The sequence below is a fragment of the Phyllobates terribilis genome, unplaced genomic scaffold, assembly GCF_046119375.1.
Source record: "Phyllobates terribilis strain yellow unplaced genomic scaffold, ASM4611937v1 Scaffold_60__1_contigs__length_8166268, whole genome shotgun sequence".
Lineage (NCBI taxonomy): Eukaryota > Metazoa > Chordata > Amphibia > Anura > Dendrobatidae > Phyllobates > Phyllobates terribilis.
Window position 1 is genome coordinate 5,563,431 of NW_027362820.1, and position 23,626 is coordinate 5,587,056.

A 23,626-nucleotide genomic window follows, 5' to 3' on the forward strand; every position below is an offset into this window, starting at 1 on the left:
CACAGGAGGGGAGGAGTCAGGGGTCACATGATCAGGGGCCTCAGTGGATGCAGGACTCTGCTGTGCTGGTTGTCATGGTGCTGGATGAGCTGAAGTTTATGTGTGGGGTCAGGAGGGGTTTACAGTGTGGATGTAGCAGAGCCGCGTGTGTACGAGGTGTACGGAGCAAAGCTGCGTGTGTACGAGGTGTACGGAGCAGAGCCGCGTGTGTACGAGGTGTATGGAGCAGAGCCGCGTGTGTACGAGGTGTACGGAGCGGAGCCGCGTGTGTACGAGGTGTACGGAGCAGAGCCGTGTGTGTACGAGGTGTACAGAGCGGAGCCGCGTGTGTACGAGGTGTACGGAGCGGAGCCGCGTGTGTACGAGGTGTACGGAGAGGAGTATCCCGAGTTATCTATCTGCACCATCTGAATAGAGCGAGTTCTGTGTCACTAAGATGAATGATGATGGGAGTGTATGAAGCTGTCAGTTTCTATGCACCTTCACTTACCTCACTATGGCTGTATACATGTGTGTATGTATTTCAGCCATTAACTCCTTGTTCGGTCTAAGATGATGTAAGGTGGCTTTCGGACACACAGTTGATGGGAGGTATATATCACAGAGGTGGTTGTCCTAGACCAGGGGTCTCAAACTCAGCTGGGCATATGGGCCGCACATGGAAAAACATTTAATTTGGGGGGCCGCATTATTTGCATGACAAAGTGACATTTTTAGTGATACCATTTTATTTTCTATACACCTTTTGAACTGGTCCTCATCTTGCAGACATGGTCTCCCCTCCAGGTCCCCCATATTGCAGACATGGTCTCCCCTCCAGGTCCGCCATATTGCAGACATGGTCTCCCCTCCAGGTCCCCCATATTGCAGACATGGTCCCCCATCCAGGTCCCCATCCAGCAGACATGGTCTCCCATCCAGGTCCTCCATATTGCCGACATGGTCCCCCATATTGCAGACATGGTCCCCCATCCAGGTCCCCCATATTGCAGACGTGGCCTTCATATTGCAGACATGGTCCCCCATCCAACAGACATGGTCTTCCATCCAGGTCCTCCATATTGCAGACATGGTCCCCCATATTGCCGACATGGTCCCCCATATTGCAGACATGGTCCCCCATCCAGGTCCCCCTTATTGCAGACATGGCCTTCATATTGCAGACATGGTCCCCATATTGCAGACATGGTCTCCCATCCAGGTCCCCCATATCGCAGACATGGCCTTCATATTGCAGACATGGTCCCCCATCCAGGTCCCCCCATATTGCAGACATGATCCCCCATCCAGGTACCCCATATTGCAGACATGGTCCCCCATATTACAGACATGGTCCCCCATCCTGGTCCTTATGTTGCAGACATGTCCCCCATACAGGTCCCCATGTTGCAGACATGTCCCCCATCCAGGTGTCCCCCCCATACTGTGCACAGGGCCGCCCCCCCCCCATACTGCGCACAGGGTCCCCGTCCCCCCATATTGCACTCAGGGTCCCCCTCCCCCCATACAGCGCTCAGGGTCCCAGCCCACCCCATACAGCGCTCAGGATCCCAGTCCCCCCCATACTGCGCTCAGGGTCCCCGTCCCCCGCCATAGAGCGCTCATGGTCCCCGTCCCCCCATACTGCACTCAGGGTCCCCCCACATAAGGCGCTCATGGTCCCCGTCCCCCCATACTGCGCTCAGGGTCCTCGTCCCCCCATACTGCGCTCAGGGTCCCCGTCCCCCCATACTGCACACGGTGCCCCCCTCCATATACTGAGCACAGGTCCCCTGTGCTGTATTTCACATGACAGAGAAAAAAATATATATATATTCTCACCTGTCCTCCGTTCCCTCGGCGTCCTTTCTGCACCTGTGGCCCGCAGGCACAGACCCCGTAACGATCGCGGCTTTCTCCAGCAGCCGCCGATATCAGCGCTGTATTGCAGTGTATTGCCGCGCAGAGACCGGCTCTCTGCACAGCAATACCAGTGCCAGCCGCCAACCTATCAGAGGCCAGCAGCTGACATCTGTACATGGCAGTGATGTCATACGCCGCCGCGCTGGGACGCAGAGGTCAGGCCGGTGGCTGGCACTGATATTGCTGTGCAGAGAGACGGTCTCTGCGCCGCAATACACTGTACTACAGCACTGATATCGGCGGCTGCTGGAGAGAGCCGCGATCATTATGGGGTCTATGTGCCTGCGGGCCGCAAGAAGCAGCCGGAGGGGCCGCATCGGGCCGCGTGTTTGAGACCCCTAGACTGTCTCTAAAGTGCCCTTGTTAGAACTGTTTACTTTGTTTTGCCTCCATTGAATGCCGTTTATTTTCCTTTGCTTGTGATGTGGTTTATGAAGAACCAATAACCCAGCAAGGACATATAAATGGAAACAGTTCCCGTGTTACCTCACCACGCACCCAAGTGAGTAGCATTCCCACAATGGGTGTTAGAAATACGGGCAGAGTTCCCAGGGAACACGTGTGACTGCTACAGAGGTACTGCATGCCCTGGACGAAGGCGGCCATAAGCCAGCAAATAACATCAGATAGCATGGAGAACCTAGTGAAACACCTGGTACAAGCCCAGCTGTAGCAGCAGTACCGACAACAGCTGGCGCAACAGAAGACAAATAAGCTGCTTATGCAACAGAGGTTCGTGGCATGGTGGTAGATTCGACTCCAAGGTCAGCTGATGATGTCTCCATCCAGAAGGCAGTAAGGAGAGCCCTGCAAAAAATGACCAAGGGTGACGACACAGAGGCCATTTTTGAAAGATTCGACGAGAGGGAGAAACTCTCACCAGGGCAATGTGCTGATGCCATACTTAACGGGGGAGCTCCAGAAGGCCTACTCTGACTTAGCCTTAAAAGATGCGCTTAGGAGTGACAATGACTGTCAGGGTACAACGTGTCCACCGCTTGGCATATCACTGTGACAAACCCCCTCCCTACCAAATGTTTGATTTGCTGAACCACATTCAAAAATGGTTGCAGGCAGAGACCTCTACCCCTGTGCAGATGGTATTGCGAGTGGTAATGTACCGGTTTGTGCACTCCTTTCCGAGGCCAATACAGACTTGGGTTGCCCAGGGGGATCCCCGGAATACAGATGACCTGGTCAGACTGTTCGAAAGATATCACGTGGTCGATGGTTCCTTGGGGACCCCCAAAAAGGGGTGGGTCGTCCAAGATCAAAAGGCTCAGGGGAGGTTATACCAAAGGTTCCAGCTGGCAATATATGCTGGAAATATCACGGCCCAGGCCATATAGCACCCCATTGTCCCCTGACTTCCAAGCAGATGGACTGTAGCCTGGGTTGCCACTGTTCATACTATGTGTATCCAGTTTGCAGTGCGATCTTTCCACGCAATAAGGGGCCACAAGCTTGTCCTGTAATGGGGAATTGTCGGCAAGTGACTGGACTGCTAGTCTTAGAAAGTTTGTTGACCCTAGTGAGGTACACATTTCCTCTCCAGCTGATCCCTGGAAAGAAAGTTGACGTCAATTGCTTTCACGAGGATGCTGTCCTAAACAGTATAGCGCAAGAGCCACGGGCTGACACCAGGTTTCCCTATTTTATGTTGAGTGGGGAGATATTGTACAGCGTTATTAAGGTCAGAGAGGAAATAGTGGAGCAATTGTTGGTACCCTGACCATGTAGACGAAGGATGATGGACATGGTCCATTTACATGTCTTGACCATTTGGATGTGGATAAAAGTGGATAAGTGGTTGTGCGGAAGTTCTAGTGGCCTGGATGTCACCTCATATCCAAGGCCTTTCCACTTCATGCCGACTCCAATTCAAAAATATTTCCCGGATCCGCACATTCCTCAACCATGAATCTGCAAAAACACTAGTGCGTGCCCTCATCATCTCTCTCCTCGACTACTGCAACCTCCTGCTCTGTGGTCTCTCTTCTAACACTCTCGCACCCCTGCAATCTATCCTAAACTCTGCTGCCCAACTAATGCACCTGTCCCCCCGATATTCTCCTGTCTCTTCCCGCTGCCAATCCCTGCACTGGCTCCCCATTGCCCAGAGACTAAAGTTCAATACCCTAACCTTGGCATACAAAACCATCCATAGCCTGTCTCCTCCATATATCTATGACCTAGTCTCCCGGTACCTACTTGCATGCAACCTCCGATCCTCACAGGACCACCTTCTCTACTCTGCTCCTTTCTCCTCTTCCCACAATTGCATACAAGATTTCTCCCATGCATCCCCCCTACTCTGGAACTCTCTACTCCAACACGTCAGACTCTCGCCTACTGTGGAAACCTTCAAAAGGAACCTGAAGACCGACCTCTTCCGATAAGCCTACAAACTGCAGTAACCCTCACTGCATGACCAGCTGTACCCTCACCTACGGTATCCTCACCCCCCTTCTACACTGTGAGCCCTCACGGGCAGGGTCCTCTCGCCTCCTGTGCCAGTCGGTGACTTGTTTTTGTTTAAACTATTGTACTTCTTGTCTGCTATGTATACCCCTTTTTCACATGTAAAGCGCCATGGAATTAATGGCGCTATATTAATTAATAATAATAACCTAGAAGACTAAAACTGTACCAAGTGTACATATGTGGCAAGATAGGGAGCCAGTTGAAACTTCGTGTTTTCTGGACAAGCCTGAAGCAGATGTTGAAAGAGTCATAATAGCAAAGATGCAGTTGAAGGCTCAAAAATAGCAGTGCGGGAGTTGTTGCAGCAGAACAGGGACCTGTTCTTAGATTTGCTATTTTGTACAAAGGTCATAGAACATGAGGTTCTGATGGAATCCCATGTGCGGGTGAACTTGAAGCCCTATCTAATTCCTGAGGCCTGGCGAGAGCTATTCTCCAAGGAATCTCTGAGTATTTGAGGAATCAGAGAGGGTGGTGTAGCCCTATTGTCCTGGTTCCAAAACCTGATGGCGAATGGAGGTTCTGTAACGATTATAGGAAGCTGAATGAAGTCCAAGTTCAACGCATATCAGATGCCGTGTGTAGATGACCTGATCGCGAGACGTGGGCTGGCAAAGTATATAACTTTGTGACCCACTACTACTCAGGTAGCGTTAGCCCTCCGTGGGAAAGGTGTACTCGGACTGCGGGCCGGTGGTAGAGGGGGATGCAGTGATGGCCTTGGCCCAGTCCGTGGCCAGGGCGCACACATTAAAAATATGGGGTAGTGGATGAGTGGTTATTTGTCGGCTACGCCACCTGTGGTTTCTGCTGAGGACCACCAGCGCTGCGCCAGTCCTCTGAGGCCGGTGTTCTAGCAGCTTGGGATGGAATAGCTCCCCGCAGGTGGAGCCAGGCCTCAGGGCAGAGTAGAAGAAGTGCAGTGCAGAGGAATGGTGGGTGCGGTGCCGCGCAGAAATGAGAGAGAAGAGGCGGTGTATGAAGTCATCCAGGTTTTACTCACGGTAGACTTGTTTTCAGCCACAAAGCTTCTCTTTGTTCCTCACGGCGCGCTGCGGCCACCAGGATGGGGTTCAGCTCACTCCGGGTAGCTCGGATGCACCAGACAAAACCCCTCCACCAGTGTGTTCCTCTCACTTGCTGTACTAGAACCGCCTCGTGCCCCTACTAAGTCCCGTACGGGTACCGCAATGTCCGCTGAAGGTGGCTTGTAGCCCCCGGACCGCCTAGGTCCCTTATTGGTGACTGGTGTGTAAACGTGGCGTAAGGCTGGGGTCCCTCTGGATAGACGCAGATTAAGGGGATACAGGTGGCGACTCCGCTCCATCCATATTCCCCCTGGGAACCACTTCAGCCTCCGGACTTTTCTGACAGAGACCTGGAGTACAAAGTCAGATAATCGGGGACCGGTACCCCCTCTTGCGGCAGGAGTCTCTCTGGCGGGGCCAGAATAAGGGTAGCAGGTGGCGACTCTGCTCCGTCCACATCCCCTGAGATCCTTTCGCCTGTGGAGCTCTTCTCCTCTGCTCCCCTCCTAGGCCTTCTGGTGTGGACTAAGACATAGGACACAGCCAGCTGTAACTCAACTCTGCCCCAGCCCCCAATCTCAAGGCCTGAGACCGGGAATCACAGCCTCCTGAGGCAGATGCAGCTTGTACTAACTGTCACCTCCAGGGAACTGCGACAAAAAACCCGGTATTAAAGATGGCATCCATATTTATATGGATGTATTAGTGTAACCGTAAAGTGCTTCCTCCACCCTACTCACTACAAGGTTCCCCCTACTTTTGGTCCCCCCCTTACTCCTCCATTCAGGACTGGGGTAGCACATTGTGCTCTAAACCCCCTTCAGAATGGGAGTGTGTAGTGTTGGATGTGTGGTGGGGCCCTGTGTGGTGCTCCATCCTTACCTCGGAGAGGAGATACCACACCTCGTTCCATGAAGTGCAGTACCCCTGTCGCGACTGAACTCTCAGGGGCGCCACATAACCACCTTGGATTTAACTAAGAAATATTGGCAAATCCCCATGTCACAAGAAGCCAAGGAGAAGACTGCCTTCTCTATGCCCAACGGATGTTTCCAATATGTCCGGATGCTGTTTTGTCAAAAGGGAGCCCTGGCCACCTTCCAGAGTGCCATGGACTGGATCCTCGCAATCCATAAGAATTACACTGCATCATACTTTATATATTGTAATCTTCAGCCCAGATTGGAGATGTCACCTGCAAAAGGTCCAGTCGGTGTTTGATCCTCTCAGGAAGGCAGGGTTTTCTATAAATCTGAAAACATTTTGCCATGGGAAATAAAGAGGCCGAATAACTAGGATATGTAGTAGGTAGAGGCGAGATCAAACCCCAGATCAGTAAAGTAGATGCAATCCAAAACTGGCCAAGACCACTCTTAAAGAAGCAAGTTAGAGCCTTTCTGAAAATGAAAATAACGGACAGCAGTCATGTAATGTGTGGTCTCTAAGTAAAGGTAGTGTGACGGGAGCTAGTTACCCCATCCGCAGATGTCCAATCTTCTTCTGCCTGCCCCTGACATGGAAAAGCTTTTCTTACACTGGGATATATAAAATATGACTATCGCAGTGTGTCTCCAAGATGGACTAAAACTTTTATTCTTACAAGCAGGTTTTAAAGAGAATCACACAGGCTATTTTTAGCACCCATTGTTCTCACCAGATAATACCCACAGTAGGCTCCCAGACAGCAGTGAAGCCCCCGTCTCACATAGCGATATCGCTAGCGATATCGCTGCTGAGTCACGGTTTTGGTGACTCACCAGCGACCTCACCAGCGATGTCGCTGTGTGTGACACTTTGCAACGATCAGGCCCCTGCTGTGAGGTCGCTGATCGTTGCAAAGTGTCCTGGACCATTTTTTGGTCGTTGGCCTCCCGCTGGCCAGCACACATCGCTGTGTGTGACCAGCGGGACCAACGATCTGGCTGGTAACTATGGTAAACATCGGGTTACTAGGGGCACGCGCGCACTTAGTAACCCGCTGTTTACCATGGATACCACTCTGCTACGGTGCGCGGAGGCTCCCGCGCACCGTAGCAGAGTGGTATCCATGGTAAACAGCGGGTTACTAGGGGCACACGCGCACTTAGTAACCCGATGTTTACCATAGTTACCAGCCTGCTCCTGCTTGCAGCAGGCTGGTAACGGGAGCAGGACATCGTGGAACGATTCTTTCCACGATATCGCTGCTCCCCTGATCGCTGGTGAGCCTGCCTGTTTGACAGCTCACCAGCGATGTATTAGCGATGCAGCAACGATCCCTGACAGGTCGTATCGTTGTCGGGATCGCTGCTGCATCGCTTAGTGTGACGGGGCCCTTAGGCAACAACCCATTAATCAGCACATTGTCTGTTTGCCCCTGCTAAGTGAGCACAGGAAGGTGGGGGCCAGGAGTGCTTTGGTCACATCACAAAATGTCCAACAATATGTGATCCACAATATTCACCCCACTTTGTAACATTATGTCCCATTAGCTGCATAGGTGCTACGACAACCCCCATGTGGAAAAATCTTGGAGTACGGGGTTGATCCATCACAGGTAAATTTGCAATAAAAAAGATGGCATCACTTGCTAACTTCTGCGATCAACCAGTGAGGAGTTATCGCAGAAAATTAGAGATTGAATAAAACCAAGAAGGGCGGAGACCAGCCCACGTGAGGTCATCACAGGGGAGTGTGTGGGCAGCGCCCCCGTCGGCATAAAAGATCAGGCCGAATATTGATCTATACTCATGCCGGGTTATACATATTTGTGTAAGCGGGGGTCCTGTTCCATAACGGTTCGTTTGAGTGCTTCCCTCCAGCTAAACTGAATGGTCTCTGCGATCGGCCTAGTAAGTCCTTCTATTAATCCCTTTTTATTTTGTGTAACTGTATATGCTGTATTAAACATGAACCCTGGGTGAAACATTTCCCACATTCTGGACATGAATATGACTTTTCTCCAGTGTTAATTCTTTGATGTTTTTGAAGATCTGGTTTCCGGATAAAACATTTCCCACATTCTGAACATGAATATGGCTTCTCTCCTGTATGACTTCTGTAATGTTTATGAAGATCTGGTTTCTGGGTAAAACATTTCCCACATTCTGGACATAAATATGGCTTTTCTCCAGTGTGAATTCTTTGATGTTTTTGAAGATCTGGTTTCTGGATAAAACATTTACCACATTCTGGACATAAATATGGCTTTTCTCCAGTGTGAATTCTTTGATGTCTTTGAAGATCTGGTTTCCGGATAAAACATTTCCCACATTCTGAACATGAATATGGCTTCTCTCCTGTGTGAATTCTTTGATGTTTATGAAGATCTGATTTCTGGAGAAAACATTTCCCACATTCTGAACATGAATATGGCTTCTCTCCTGTATGACTTCTGTAATGTTTAAGCAAATCTGACTTATTGCTGAAACATTTCGCACATTCTGAACATGAAAATGGCTTTTCTCCTGTGTGACTTCTTTGATGCATAAGCAATTTAGATTTATGTTCAAAACATTCCCCACATTCTTGACATAAATATGGCTTTTCTCCAGTGTGAATTCTTTGATGTTTATGAAGATCTGGTTTCTGGATAAAACATTTCCCACATTCTGAACATGAATATGGCTTCTCTCCTGTGTGAAATGTTTGATGTTTATGAAGATCTCGTTTCTGGATAAAACATTTCCCACATTCTGAACATGAATATGGCTTCTCTCCTGTATGACTTCTGTAATGTTTAAGCAAATATGACTTATCGCTGAAACATTTCCCACATTCTGAACATGAAAACGGCTTTTCTCCTGTGTGACTTCTCTGATGTGAAAGCAATTTATATTTAGTTTTAAAACATTTCCCACATTCTGAACAGGAAAATGGTTTCTTCCCTGTGGGAATTATTTGATGTTCGACATCCCTTCTCTGGCTTTCATTTTGCTTAACAGTCTGTGATGAATCCAAGTAGATGACAGATTGAAAAGGCTCAGATGATTGATTTCTGCTCTGAAGGGCTGGAGGTATAGCTGGAATAATGGCACGCTTTTCATAGGTATCTGGTTTGACACCACAGTCATCTGCCAAGAATAAATCTGATTTTATTATTTTTTAATATCAATGCCTTATATTTTATAACATTTCTCTATACATAATTCTATACAAATCAAAGTATAATGAAACTATGACCTAAGACAGTGGTGAGCCACCTGTGCACAAATCCCATGGTACTGAACCCCTAACGTACCATCGACGAACATAATACATATACGCAGAAACTTTTGAGGCAATAAAGGGAGGATTAAAAATAAGCTTTATTACATTACAATCTAAAGCAACAGAGAAAAATACACGCCATAAAAACAATGAAGATGGGGTATTCCCATCTCTGAGAAACTATACCAATATGTAGTAGGTATAATAAAAATAAGATTAGCAAATATCTCCAATTACAAATGTAGTATAGTTCTTTTGATTCGCTATGTCGCTTACCCCATGTTCAGGGCATTGCAAGTTAGTTGCTAGTGGTCATAACTATGGATACCTAAGCTACTGCAATGCTCTGCACATGGGATAAGTGACAAAGAATCAGGAGAACTATACCACATTTCTAATTGGAGTCTGAATAAACCTCGACCTCACACATCGACAGGTACTCCGAGTGTCCTGGGATCACCACGCTGACGTAGCGACCCTCCATCCCCTTACAGCAAAAGGACATGGTGGCAGAGACCACATTTGTGACTGTGCCGCACACTGGAATGTTATTGTCAGGGGAGTTCCCGATTCGGACCTCGGCCCCCATCAGTCGCTCCAGACCACAGTCCATCCTGTTAGTTATGGCGATGCTGGATATCTTGTAGCTCTGGCCCAGGTCCAGCTTCCACCAGGGATCCTTCTCCAGGTTGGTGTGGGTGCAGAAGCCACTACTGAAGTCGGTGTCTTTGTTCCCATCGATGGCGTTCTTAGCCAATATGCTCCTGGTGGCATACGGATAGTCCGACACCTGGGAGGCCACTCTGGTCCTTGCTATGTTTGTGGCTACAGGTGCCGGAGCGCATCCCAGAGCCAGAACCACAGATCCCAGTAGAATCAGAGAAGATGGGGGTCGGTACGTCAGCGTGGTGATCCCAGGACACTCGGAGTACATTTCTAATTGGAGGCATTTTCTATTATTATTATCCTACCTACTATATTTTGGGATAGGATTTTGGAGGTGAGAATACCCCTTCAAGGCTGTATGCTTAGGACTTATCCAGGACTCATCCAGATGCCTCATTCCATTGTTTTTTGTGATTACGTTTATCCCTCTTAAATGGCTTTTTGTATTTTTATGTGTTTTCAACTGCGATCTAATAAATTGTATTTTTAATCTCTATATTGTCTCACATTTCTCTGTACACAGTCATGGTTGAAATAGTTGACGCCCTTAAAATTGTTCCAGAAAATGAAGTATTTCTCCTAGAACATTATTGCAATTACACCTGTTTTGTTATAGACACGTTTATTTCCTTTGTGTGTATTGTCACTGATCTTTTCTAGTGAAATGTTCAATGGAGAATCAAAACTGGACCTTGACCAGATTATTACCTGACCCTACTTCTAAACCCTTTTCTGATCTGCCTACATACTTCTTGTTGACCGCAGAATGGTTTGGCTTCTCACTTGACTGTCCTTCCGGGACGTGTACTGCTGCTAGATATTGACCTTGGCTTCTCCAGCTTAGATGTTCACCTGCCTGACTTCTGTGTGTGGCCCGGCTCTCTTCTTGACATTCAGCTGTAATCTGGCAACTCACAACTACATTACAATTGGAGACATGGCGCCTTTCTGCAGCAAATAAAATCCCATTTAACCAATGAAACTTTGCTGCCAAAATGCGTTAATCAAAAAAGGTGCAAAAAAAAGCTTTTTTTGTTATGCATCAAATCTATCTGCAAGTAAAATGCACGTCAATTACTTGTGTGATCAAACTCATAATATAATGACCACAGGATCTGTGACTTCTCTGTATTTAGTGGTTACTACTCACCTGGGTAGTCATATGTAGGAATCTCCTCTTTACACCGCTCATCACCCCTCACATATGTCTCTGTAGTATTAATATGGGTCAGATCTTCACCCTGAAACAAATATTGTAAAAGTCACAGACAGATGGAGAAGTCCCATCTATGATCAGCTCTAATCCTGCCATCTCCACCGCTCTCATTACACAAGTATAAAACATATAATACTGGTGGATAAAACAAGACTGAGCACAAGACCCTCACAGCTGTCTACACATCATAGGGGAGATCTCATGACACCTTCTCTCCATCTACCTGATGATCCTGAGGAACATTGGGGTCTTCTTGTTTACAGTCCTGTGGAAGAAGAGGACGGGGACATCTCTCTGGTGTTGTCCTCTTACTGGATAGATCTGGAGGAAACACATACAGGGACTGAATTCATTCTTTACATACAGATAATTATAGGCCGTGTGTAATTAGTCCTATTACCTGGTGATGTGAGGGACTGGGGAACCTCCATCATGAAGTCCTTGTACAGATCTTTGTGTTCTTCTAAATATTCCCACTCCTCCATGGAGAAATAGACAGCGACATCCTGACATCTTATAGGTACCTGACACATACAATGATACCGTCATCCCCCCGATCCCTCCATAGCGTTACTGTATAATGTCCCAGCATTCCCAGCAGTGTCACCTCTCCAGTCAGCAGCTCAATCATCTTGTAGGTGAGTTCTAGGATCTTCTGGTCTTTGATGTCCTCATGTATCAGGGGGTGAGGTGGAGGCCCCGTGATTGGGCTCAGGGGTCTTCCCCATCCCTCAGACACAGGGTTCTGACACCGCTCACTAGAGGTCTTCTTCACTACTATGTAATCCTGGTTATGGAGAGACACATTAATAAATCTCCCTCCAGACATTTCCAGAGTCCTCACCTCTCCAGTTCTGTCCATCTGTTATTCCCATAGATAAGAATGATGTAATGTGACGTCATCAGAATCTCTCACCTCTCCAGTAAGCCGGAAGAGGATCTCTAGGGTGAGGTGGAATATCCTCTCCGCCATCTTGTCTCTGTCCATATCAACCTTTGACAGGAAACTTCTCTTATATAGAAGATCTTCACTGAGAGGATCCGATATTGTAGAGACCTGAATGAGAAGAAGATGAGAAGATGTAACGTCATCAATAATTCTATGTAATAATACAATCACTGATTCCGGTATAAAGCAGTAATCTGTGGATCTGATCCTGGATGATGCCGGAAGAAGAAGTGGATTTTTATGGCGGCCGTTAATGAGCTTCGCTTTGAGGACCGGAGGAGGTTTGGCCTGAACGCTGCACTCGTGGTGTGAACACGGACATAGTAGATTATTTAGGGATATTTTCTTGTCCTGCCCTAAACTTGCTTATTCAAGTGAATAGGTCCACGAAAAAGAACAGCCTGTCCACGGATGATAGCTGTGTGTTAAAGAGTTTATCCAGGACTATATTATTTTTATAACTATGGGCAGAAGAAGTAAAAGGCAGATAGTTCCTAACTGCCTGCCTGCCCTGCCTCAATGTCTGCGGGAACAGAGCGGTCACGGACTGCTCCTGCCAGTGACTCTGCGGCTTCTAATGAGTCACGTAGACGGAGCAGCGGCTTCTCTTTGGCTCTGCTTTCTTGATGGGACGTGACTGACGACATCACACTGATTGTCAGCTGCCTCCCTGCTGCCTCCCTGCGAGCAGCCAGCGGTCAATCAGAGGGATGATTTATTTCACCATGCAAAAAAAACAGACACAAAATAGACGCATAGTGTGAATAACGGCAAATTCTGAGAGACAATAATGGGGAATCTCCACATACCTCCACCTGCAGACAGGGCCGCCATCAGGGCATCACTGCCCTTACTGCTGTTTGGGGCCCCGTGAGCAGCAGTACAGAGAGGGGCCGGGTCTAGTCAGGGCCCCCCTCTTGTGCGTCTGCTCACGGCGCTCCATGCACGGCACTCCATGCTGCAATAAAGTGCCGAGCACTGGGGCGCACACCGCCTTAGATGGCGCACATATTGGCACCGAGTTCCTTACTGAAGCTGCGCCGCTGCAGCAGCTCCTTCATACTTCAGGAGTCAGGAGCACCCGGTGGCGGCGTGCACCTCCTCATCGCAACAGGAGCGCCAGGATGCTGCAGGGATCGTATGTGGGGTAAGTATGACAATTTAATTTTTTTTAAAAAAATTAAATGGAGTGGGGGGAGGATGAGCTGCACATGATGGGGAATTGGGAGTGGAGGGAGGATGAGCTGCACATGGTGGGGAATTTGGAGTGGGAGGAGGATGAGCTGCACATGGGGAATTGACAGTGGGGGAGGATGAGCTGCACATGGGAATTAGCAGTTGGGGGAGGATGAGCTGCACATCATGGGGAATTTGGAGTGGGAGGAGGATGAACTGCACATGGGGAATTGGCAGTGGGGAAGGATGAGCTGCACGTGATGGGAAATTGGGAGGGGGGAGAGGATGAGCTGCACATGATGTGGAATTTGGAGTGGGAGGAGGATGAGCTGCACATGGGGAATTGGCAGTGGGGGAGGATGAGCTGCACATCGGGAATTATCAGTGGGGGATGATGAGCTGCACGTGATGGGGAATTGGGAGTGGGGAGAGTATGAGCTGCACATGATGTGGAATTTGGAGTGGGAGGAGGATGAGCTGCACATGGGGAATTGGCAGTGGGGGAGGATGAGCTGCACATGGGGAATTATCAGTGGGGAGAGGATGAGCTGCACGTGATGGGGAATTGGGAGTGGGGAGAGGATGAGCTGCACATGATGGGGAATTTGGAGTGGGAGGAGGATGAGCTGCATATGGGGAATTGGCAGTGGGGGAGGATGAGCTGCACATGGGGAATTAGCTGCACATGGGAAATTGGCAGTGGGGGAGGATGAGCTGCACATGGGGAATTATCAGTGGGGGAGGATGAGCTGCACATGGGGAGTTGGCAGTGGGGGAGGATTAGCTGCACATGGGGAATTAGCAGTGGGGGGAGGATGAGCTGCACGTGATGGGGAATTGGCAGTGGGGGAGGATGAGCTGCACGTGATGGGGAATTGCCAGTGGGGGGTGGATGAGCTGCACATAATGATGAGTTGGGAGTGGGGGGAATGTTGGGTGTGGTGAGGAGGATGAACTGCACATGGGGAATTGGCAGTAGGGGGAGGATGAGCTGCACGTGATGGGGAATTGGCAGTGGGGGAGGATGAGCTGCACGTGATGGGGAATTGCCAGTGGGGGGTGGATGAGCTGCACATAATGATGAGTTGGAAGTGGGGGGAATGTTGGGAGTGGTGAGGAGAATGAACTGCACATGGGGAATTGGCAGTGGGGGGTGTGAGCTGCACATGGGGAATTGGGAGTGGAGGGGTGAGCTGCACATGGAGGATTGAGAGTGGGGGGAGGATGAGCGCATGGTGGATTGGGAGTGGTGGGTGGGAAGAGCGAACGGTGAATTAGGGGTGGGGAGAGCAAATGGTGGATTGAAAAGTGGGAGTGGGGAAAGCACATGATGAATTGGGAGTGGGGTGGGGAAAGCAAATGGTGAATGGGGGATGAGGGAGAGTAAATGATGAATAGAGGGTGGGGGTGGGGAGAGCAGGAAATAATGAATTGGGGCAGAGGGTCATGTAAATATAATGAATCGGGGGAGCAGGAGGTACAGAGTGGGGGGCATTGCGGATGCAGGAGTGTGACTGGTAATAAATTCTGGGAAAGAGTACAGGCTCTAATTAATTTACATATTTATTAGGTGGGGAAAGTGGCTATTTACAGTTATTTGGGGCGCAGGGATGGATTACAATTATATTTGGAATGGTGGGTTGCATAATGACTAATTATATATTAATGGTGGGTGCACATCTGTATTCAGCTGTGTAATGTAGAAGTTGGGGAATATGCTCTACATAACTGTGTTATTTTATTCAAAGACAAGTCCTGGCTGGAAGAAGTGATGGTGGTCTGTGCTGGATGAAGGAGAAAAGTGAAGATGAAGGACTTCAACTAGAGACGTCACTGGTGAGTCAGTGTATTACATGTACAATGACACTATATACTATGTACAGGGCTCCTGTGTATAATGTCACTGGTGATCACTGTATTACCTGTACACTGACACTATATACAGAGCTCCAGTGTATAATGTCACTGATGATCACTATATTACCTGTACACTTACATTATACACTGTATACCATGTACAGAGCTCCGGTGTATAATGGCACTTATGGTAATATTAGTATTATGGTTTTTTATTAATGATCAGTATTGTAATAAGGTGACAATGTGGTGGTAACATGTGGTCTGGTCATGGTGTGGCATTTTTTGTCCCTTCTGTGTGGTATTATTCGGTCACTATGTGGTGGTAATATGTGGTCTGGTCATGGTGCAGCGGTATTCCTTGTATGTGGTATTATTCGGTCACTATGTGGTGGTAATATGTGGTCCGGTCATGGTGTGGTGGTATTTGATCCTTGTATGTGGTATTATTGGTCATTTTAAAAAATGTGTATGACACATTCCCTTAAAGAAAAATAAATAAAAATATACCTAAAAAGAGTATTGGGTACTTTAAGAAAATTTTAATAGGTTAGAATAGAGTAGGGCCCGGCCAGAAGAGTCTAACTTATCGTGGTGGTGGTTTTAAAAATCTTTTGGCCAAAACAAAAGCTGCTGGCTATGTACAGTGGGGAAAAAAGACTATTTAGTCAGCCACCAATTGTGCAAGTTCTCCCACTTAAAAATATGAGAGAGGCCTGTAATTCACATCACAGTTAGATCTCAACTATGAGAGACAAATTGAGAAAACAAATCCTAAAAATCACATTCTCTGATTTGGAAAGAATTTTTTTTTTTCAAATTTTGGTGGAAAATAAGTATTCGGTCAATTACAAACAAGCAAGATTTCTGTCTCTCACAGACCTGTAACTTCTTCTTTAAGAGGCTCCTCTGTCCTCCACTCATTACCTGTAGTACTGGCACCTGTTTGAACTTGTTATCAGTATAAAAGACACCAGTCCGCAACCTCAAACAGTCACACTCCAAACTCCACTATGGTGAAGATCAAAGCAGCTTGGTGTAAAGAAATCAACTGTGGGAGCAATAATTAGAAAATGGAAGACATACAAGAACCACTGATAATCTCCCACGATCTGGGGCTCCACACAAGATCTCACCTCGTGGGATCAAAATGATCTCAAGAACGGTGAGCAAAAATCCCAGAACCACACAGGGGGAGGCCTAGTGAATAACCTGCAGAGAGCTACGACCAACGTTACACAGGCTGCCATCAGTAACACACTACGCCGCCAGGAACTCAGATCCTGCAGTGTCAGACGGTTCCCCCTGCTTAAGTCGTTACATGTTCTGGCCCGTCTGAAGTTTGCTAGAGAGCATTTGGATGATCCAGAAGAGTATTGGGAGAATGTCATATGGTCAGATGAAACCAAAGTTGAACTGTTTGGTTAGAAACACAACTCGTCGTGCTTGGAGGAGAAAGAATGCTGAGTTGCATCCAAAGAACACCATACCTACTGTGAAGCATGGGGGTGGCAACATCATGCTTTGGGGCTGTTTCTCTGCCAAGGGACCAGAACGACTGAGCCGTGTACATGAAAGAATGGATGGGGCCATGTATCGTGAGATTTTGAGTGCAAACCTCCTTCCATCAGCAAGGGCAATGAAGATGAAACGTGGCTGGGTCTTTCAGCATGACAATGATCCCACCGCCAGGGCAACAAAGGAGTGGCTTCGTAAGAAGAATTTCAAGGTCCTGGAGTGGCCTAGCCAGTCTCCAGATCTAAACCCTGTAGAAAACCTTTGGAGGGAGTTGAGAGTCCGTGTTGCCCAGCGACAGACCCCAAAACATCATTGCTCTAGAGGAGATCTGCATGGAGGAATGGCCCAACATACCAGCAACAGTGTGTGCCAACCTTGTCAAGACTTACAGAAAACGTTTCACCTCTGTCATTGCCAACAAAGGATAAATAAAGTATTGAGATGAACTTTTGTAATTGACCAAATACTTATTTTCCACCAAAATTTGCAAAAAAATTTCTTTACAAATCAGACAATGTGACTTTCAGGATTTGTTTTCTCATTTTGTCTCTCATAGTCGAGGTCGACCTATGATGTCAATTACAGGTCGACCTCATCTTTGTAAGTGGGAGAACTTGCACAATTGGTGGCTGACTAAATACTTTTTCCCCCACGTTATGTGATCTGGTGATCACTGGGAACTGTTAATGTGTGACTGTTGAGGACGGGGTGCAGAAGTGGAGTTTTTCCAAGAGTAGGCGGTGGGACTGTAGAAGGTTCGAGGGATGGAGGTGGAGCCTGGGCAGAGTCTCAAGGGAGCCTGAAAATTTTGACAGTATGGGGCCCCGAAATTCCTGGTGGCAGCCCTGACTGCAGAGCCGCCACCACATACCTCCACCTGCAGAGCCGCCACCACATATATGGCTGTTCTGTGCGCACAGGAGCTGTGATGAGGTCACAGGAGGGGAGGAGTCAGGGGTCACATGATCAGGGGCCTCAGTGGATGCAGGACTCTGCTGTGCTGGTTGTCATGGTGCTGGATGAGCTGAAGTTTATGTGTGGGGTCAGGAGGGGTTTACAGTGTGGATGTAGCAGAGCCGCGTGTACGAGGCGTGCGGAGCGCAGCCGCGCGTGTACGAGGCGTGCGGAGCGCAGCCGCGCGTGTACGAGGCGTGCGGAGCGCAGCCGCGCGTGTACGAGGCGTGCGGAGCGCAGCCGCGCGTGTACGAGGCGTGCGGAGCGCAGCCGCGCGTGTACGAGGCGTGCGGAGCGCAGCCGCGCGTGTACGAGGCGTGCGGAGCGCAGCCGCGCGTGTACGAGGCGTGCGGAGCGCAGCCGCGCGTGTACGAGGCGTGCGGAGCGCAGCCGCGCGTGTACGAGGCGTGCGGAGCGCAGCCGCGCGTGTACGAGGCGTGCGGAGCGCAGCCGCGCGTGTACGAGGCGTGCGGAGCGCAGCCGCGCGTGTACGAGGCGTGCGGAGCGCAGCCGCGCGTGTACGAGGCGTGCGGAGCGCAGCCGCGCGTGTACGAGGCGTGCGGAGCCGAGCCGCGCGTGTACGAGGCGGACGGAGCCGAGCCGCGCGTGTACGAGGCGGACGGAGCCGAGCCGCGCGTGTACGAGGCGGACGGAGCCGAGCCGCGCGTGTACGAGGCGGACGGAGCCGAGCCGCGCGTGTACGAGGCGGACGGAGCCGAGCCGCGCGTGTACGAGGCGGACGGAGCCGAGCCGCGCGTGTACGAGGCGGACGGAGCCGAGCCGCGCGTGTACGAGGCGGACGGAGCCGAGCCGCGCGTGTACGAGGCGGACGGAGCCGAGCCGCGCGTGTACGAGGCGGACGGAGCCGAGCCGCGCGTGTACGAGGCGGACGGAGCGGATCTGCGCGTGTACGAGGCGGACGGAGCGGAGCTAAGTTACGTCGCCTCCTTCTTTCTTTCAATTGGAAACAGAGAGATTTTCTTTGAGGTGCTCAAAGAAAGAAAGAGAGCCTCCTCCACTTAATTATATTATTTACTTTACTGGCTTTTATGGTGAGCTGGTTTTACACCAGGAGAGCCTCCTCCATTATATCTAAGGTACACTAAGAGAGCCTCCTCCATTTTATCTGAGGTACACAGGGAGCGCCTACTCCATTTTATCTGAGGTACACCTGGAGAGCCTCCTCCATTTTACCTGAGGTACACCGGGAGGGCCTCTTCCATTTTACCTGAGATATACCTGGAGAGCCTCCTCCATTTTACCTGAGGTACGCCGGGAGAGCCTCTTCCATTTTACCTGAGGTACGCCGGGAGAGCCTCTTCCATTTTACCTGAGGTACGCCGGGAGAGCCTCTTCCATTTTACCTGAGGTACGCCGGGAGAGCCTTCTCCATTTTACCTGAGGTACGCCTGGAGAGCCTCCGACATTTTACCTGAGGTACGCCTGGAGAGCCTCCGACATTTTACCTGAGGTACGCCTGGAGAGCCTCCGACATTTTACCTGAGGTACGCCTGGAGAGCCTCCGACATTTTACCTGAGGTACGCCTGGAGAGCCTCCGACATTTTACCTGAGGTACGCCTGGAGAGCCTCCGACATTTTACCTGAGGTACACCGGGAGAGCCTCTTCCATTTTACCTGAGGTACACCGGGAGAGCCTCTTCTATTTTACCTGAGGTACACCTGGAGAGCCTCTTCCATTTTACCTGAGGTACACCTGGAGAGCCTCTTCCATTTTACCTGAGGTACACCTGGAGAGCCTCTTCCATTTTACCTGAGGTACACCTGGAGAGCCTCTTCCATTTTACCTGAGGTACACCTGGAGAGCCTCCTCCATTTTACCTGAGGTACACCGGGAGAGCCTCCTCCATTTTACCTGAGGTACGCCTGGAGAGCCTCCTCCATTTTACCTGAGGTACACTGAAATAGAGCACATCTTCCATTGTACCCGATGAAAACCGAGCATCCTCCATTTTATCTCAGGTAGGCTTTGTAAAAGCTCACAGGTTTTTCAATGTAGGGCCTCATTCAGACGTCAGTGATTTTTCTCATACTTAACAATCCAGTCTTATTTTCCTCAGTGTTTTGGATCAGATTTTCATCAGCGTTTGGTTTTTCAGAGTTGTCATAACGGTAAAAGGTGAACTTTGACACATCATGGGCCTCTTTGGCGCCATTATTTGAATGCCCCTCTTATAAAGCTGTCTGACTGTTATATGTGTCTACATGTGGTTATATCCTTAAGAAGTGTCAACTTCGAAAGGTGTCGATAATAAAACGACAATTAATACAGTTCTGTGTATCCTGATCCTTTCATCAATCTACCAGCAGCGTGGACCATCCATGTTTTTCCTCCATCTACTTTGGTTTGGTCTGACAACCTGTGGATCTGCAGCAGCTGATTACCTACGTCTTGATAACTGTTTTGTGAACACAGCCATACCAGGTTAGCAGAACCCTGTTAAAAATATTTTATTTCATACCGGATAAGTCCCTATCGCACTTTCGCTCCTGAGCTCTTGTACAACTTTTAAACATCAGTGATTTTCTCATATTCCCCAATGTGACGACACAGCATTTGTTCTTGATTAAGCCAGACGTGCTTCTTTGGTGGGTCAAGAAACATAGGCCATTGTTATATGAGCCTTAACGTTGACTCTTGAGTTGACGTTTGTTTCAGCATATTGTCTTGCTATCCGTGGATGACAGGAACGCAGGTCATTGAACAATTGATTTTTGCTAATATGTTGCTACCATTGTATCAGTCCAGGCAACTTGTTTACTTGCTAGCAGGGAAGGACAAACTATGCAGTTTGATTAAATACTCAAACAATGAGAGTTGACCACATCTCACCTTCCCCCGGACCTGTGGATGATGGCCTGAAGAATAGTTGTGACCTATTGAAGGGGGGTGGGGGGGGGGGGAATCTGCCTCTGTTCCCCAGACAGAGAATCTACAGGACGCCAGCTTAAGGGACCACAGTCCTAGCTGGAAGAATTCAGATCTGCTCAATTGACCATCACCTAACCCTCAAAAACGTTTTGAAGAATCCAGGTTGGGACAATCAGGTCACAGCCTTACCAAAACCAGGTCAGATCACCAAAGGCAGCATTTGTGTGCAATGTTGATGCTACACAGCCACTCACATATCTGACAATTCATGGAGGCGGTGTTTTGCACCTGTGCGGCCCCCGCCTTTATCATGGGGTCTGCCGCGTCCGGCTTGTGCTTTGGTGATCTGACCTGGTGTTGGTAAGGCTGTTTTTTTCTTTTTCTGTGATTTTTTTTGACAATCAGGTCACCTGGCCACATACCTCACTGCACTCGGTTAGCTTCCTAAACTTGCCACTACCTCCTCTCTGTGGGTGCCCGCCAAAAGCTGGGTGCTACTGGTTGGGGTAGTAGGCATTGGATGCCCTGAAGTCACAGCTGCTCTAATTCCGGCGCGCCAGCGGAAGGGTGAGACTCTGTCTTTTGCACCATCTTGTGTATTTGCTGGGACTGTCCTATTTATTATTGTCTGTTTGGTGGTTCAATAAAGTAGTGCCACACTGTTTTACCCTCACCCTATGCTGTTTCAGTAATATTATGCCCATGGGGAAGGAGTGTGGGAATTCAATGGGATGAGTCCTGGCCGATGCGGTCTATCTAAAGACAGCGGGGCTGTGAACGAGACCACCCACAGACCCTCATGTCTTCACACCCCCCCCCCCCAAAAAAAAGAAGATTTGGCCCAGGACTTTCCCAGTGATTGACAAGTTCCTCCCATAGCGTGAGACTTGGAGCAGTGTTGAGACAAAGATCTAACTATTGTGCCAGAGTCACTGGTATGGTATATGAAGGGAGGTATGTGTCACACTGGTTGCTAGCCTATGTGAACTAGAACCAATAAACTTTCTGCCAGCATTTTATATGCTGGGGGTTAACTCTTAAAAAGCGTGGTTTTATCGGAATGACAGAGATGGGAGGGATGTCATTCCCCATACCTCCACCTCAGGGTGTGGCTGAACAATGTTTAAATGTTCAGTCCTGGTTTTTTTTCTCTGTTGTGAGTTTGGAGTGGCAAAGACTCCAGACTGGAAGACCACAGCTCAGAGAGGAGCTGAATGCTGGGACTACAACCTGTGTGGCTAATCCCACACTGCTATGGACTGTGCTTTCGTTTATCTTTTGTTTTGTTGTTTTGCCAGTAAGGCTGTGTTTAGTTTTGCTGGAGCTGCGGAGATTTATGGCACTAAATAAAGGCTGCAGAGAAAACACGGTTCCTGAGTCTACTTCCGGAAGCGACCAAGTGAGGCGTTTTATCTTACCACAGCTGGTGGAGAATGCGGGCAAGATTCCAGGAACACGTGTACCTGCTACAGAGACCGGTGGATTTCTTGGGTGAAGGCTGCCAGCCAGCAGGAGACGTCCGGCACCATGGAAGAGCTAATTAAGCACCTGGTGCAGAGCCAGCAGACCATGCAGTAGCAGCAGTTGCAGAGCATGCAGCAGAGAATGCAACAGCAGCACCGTGAGCAGCTACAGCAGCAACAAGAGACCACTAAGCTGCTGATACAACAAGTTCAGCTCCAGAAACCGCAGCAACAGGATCAGCATCACCAATAACAGCAGATCGAGTTACTTTTAGAGGCGATCCGTGGCAAGGCGACGGCTTCCGTCAAGTCCAAGTGATGATGCATACATCAGGAAGACGGTAAGGAAAGCGTTACAGAAGATGACCCCGGGGCATGATATTGAGGTGTTCCTGACTGTTTTTGAGAGGGTAGCGGAACGGGAGAAATTGCCGCTGGAGCAGTGGGTGGAGGTTCTGGCGCCATATTTGACTGGGGACCCGCAGAAGGCTTATTACAATTTGACATTACAGGACGCAAAGGAATATGCCAAATTAAAAACCAAAATATTGGCACGCTCAGGAGTGACTATGTCTGTCAGAGCACAAAGGGTCCACCACTGGGCGTATGCTGGCGACAGACCTCCACGCTCACAAATGTTTGACTTGTTACATCTTGTCCAGAAATGGCTGCAGCCAGAGTCTTCCTCTCCTGCCCAGATGGTTGAGCGTGTGGTAATGGACAGGTTCATCCATTCCCTACCCAGGCCGGTGCAGACCTGGGTTGCCCAGGGCGACCGTCGGAATGCAGACGACCTCATAGGTCTTGTAGAGAGATTCCAAGTGGTTGAAAAATCCCTGGGGATACCCGAGATAGCCAGCTCCCCTTACTGGAGTGCCCAAAAGGGAGTGGGTTCACCACGGAAGGGGTTAAGAGCCACAACTGGGGGCATTCCACTTCCACTGAAGGGGCTGCAAGGTCTGTTGTGAAGGATGTGACCTGTTGGCGATGTCGCAATCCGGAACACGTAGCCACCCAGTGTCATACGTCTGCTGAGCCAATGGACTGCAGTCTAGGGAGACGATGTTCATACTATGCTTACCCAGCCTGCAGTGTGGACTGTCAACCCGGCGAGGGGCCGCAGGTGTGTGCCGTGTCCGTTAAAGGAGTGATGAACCTAGTGACCTCGATCAGTGCCACCCTTCCCCACCAGCTGATCCCCGCCAGATCTTTGGGCATCCGCTCCATACATGGGGATGCCAAGAACTACCCGGTGGCCAGAGTGACAGTCGAAACAGACTGTGGCGCCCAATCCCACGAGGTCGGGTTGGTCAAGGACCTGATACATTCCGTCA

General features: G+C 49.3%; 4 protein-coding genes across 4 annotated transcripts in view; 1 reads left to right on the plus strand and 3 right to left on the minus strand.

Annotated features, from left to right (window-relative positions):
- Window positions 1–23,626, plus strand: part of LOC141192389 (uncharacterized) — a 208,977-nt gene that overhangs the window by 82,739 nt on the left and 102,612 nt on the right. The window lies entirely within an intron of this gene.
- LOC141192333 (uncharacterized) overlaps window positions 1–23,626 on the minus strand; it is a 48,924-nt gene that overhangs the window by 18,294 nt on the left and 7,004 nt on the right. The window contains exons 5-6 of the mRNA XM_073661839.1: window positions 12,401–12,541; window positions 12,092–12,271 (exon numbers count right to left, since the gene is read on the minus strand). Coding sequence (XP_073517940.1) covers window positions 12,092–12,271; window positions 12,401–12,541 — 321 coding nt within the window. The remainder of the gene's footprint in view (window positions 1–12,091; window positions 12,272–12,400; window positions 12,542–23,626) is intronic.
- LOC141192353 (uncharacterized) lies at window positions 7,707–9,646 on the minus strand. Its single transcript, XM_073661870.1, has 2 exons — window positions 9,634–9,646; window positions 7,707–9,466 (listed from the first exon to the last, which is right to left on the minus strand). The coding sequence occupies exons 1-2, from the start codon at window positions 9,644–9,646 to the stop codon at window positions 8,259–8,261; spliced, it is 1,221 nt and encodes a 406-aa protein (XP_073517971.1). The 3' UTR covers window positions 7,707–8,258.
- On the minus strand, window positions 9,944–10,892 carry LOC141192339 (fucolectin-like). The gene has a single exon (XM_073661856.1). It carries the CDS (start codon window positions 10,534–10,536, stop codon window positions 9,997–9,999), a length of 540 nt encoding a protein of 179 aa, XP_073517957.1. The 5' UTR covers window positions 10,537–10,892; the 3' UTR covers window positions 9,944–9,996.

Coding starts and splice junctions, on each gene's coding strand:
- LOC141192339 (XM_073661856.1), bottom strand. CDS start 10,536: ATGTACTCCGAGTGTCCTGGGATCACCACGCTGACGTACCGACCCCCA.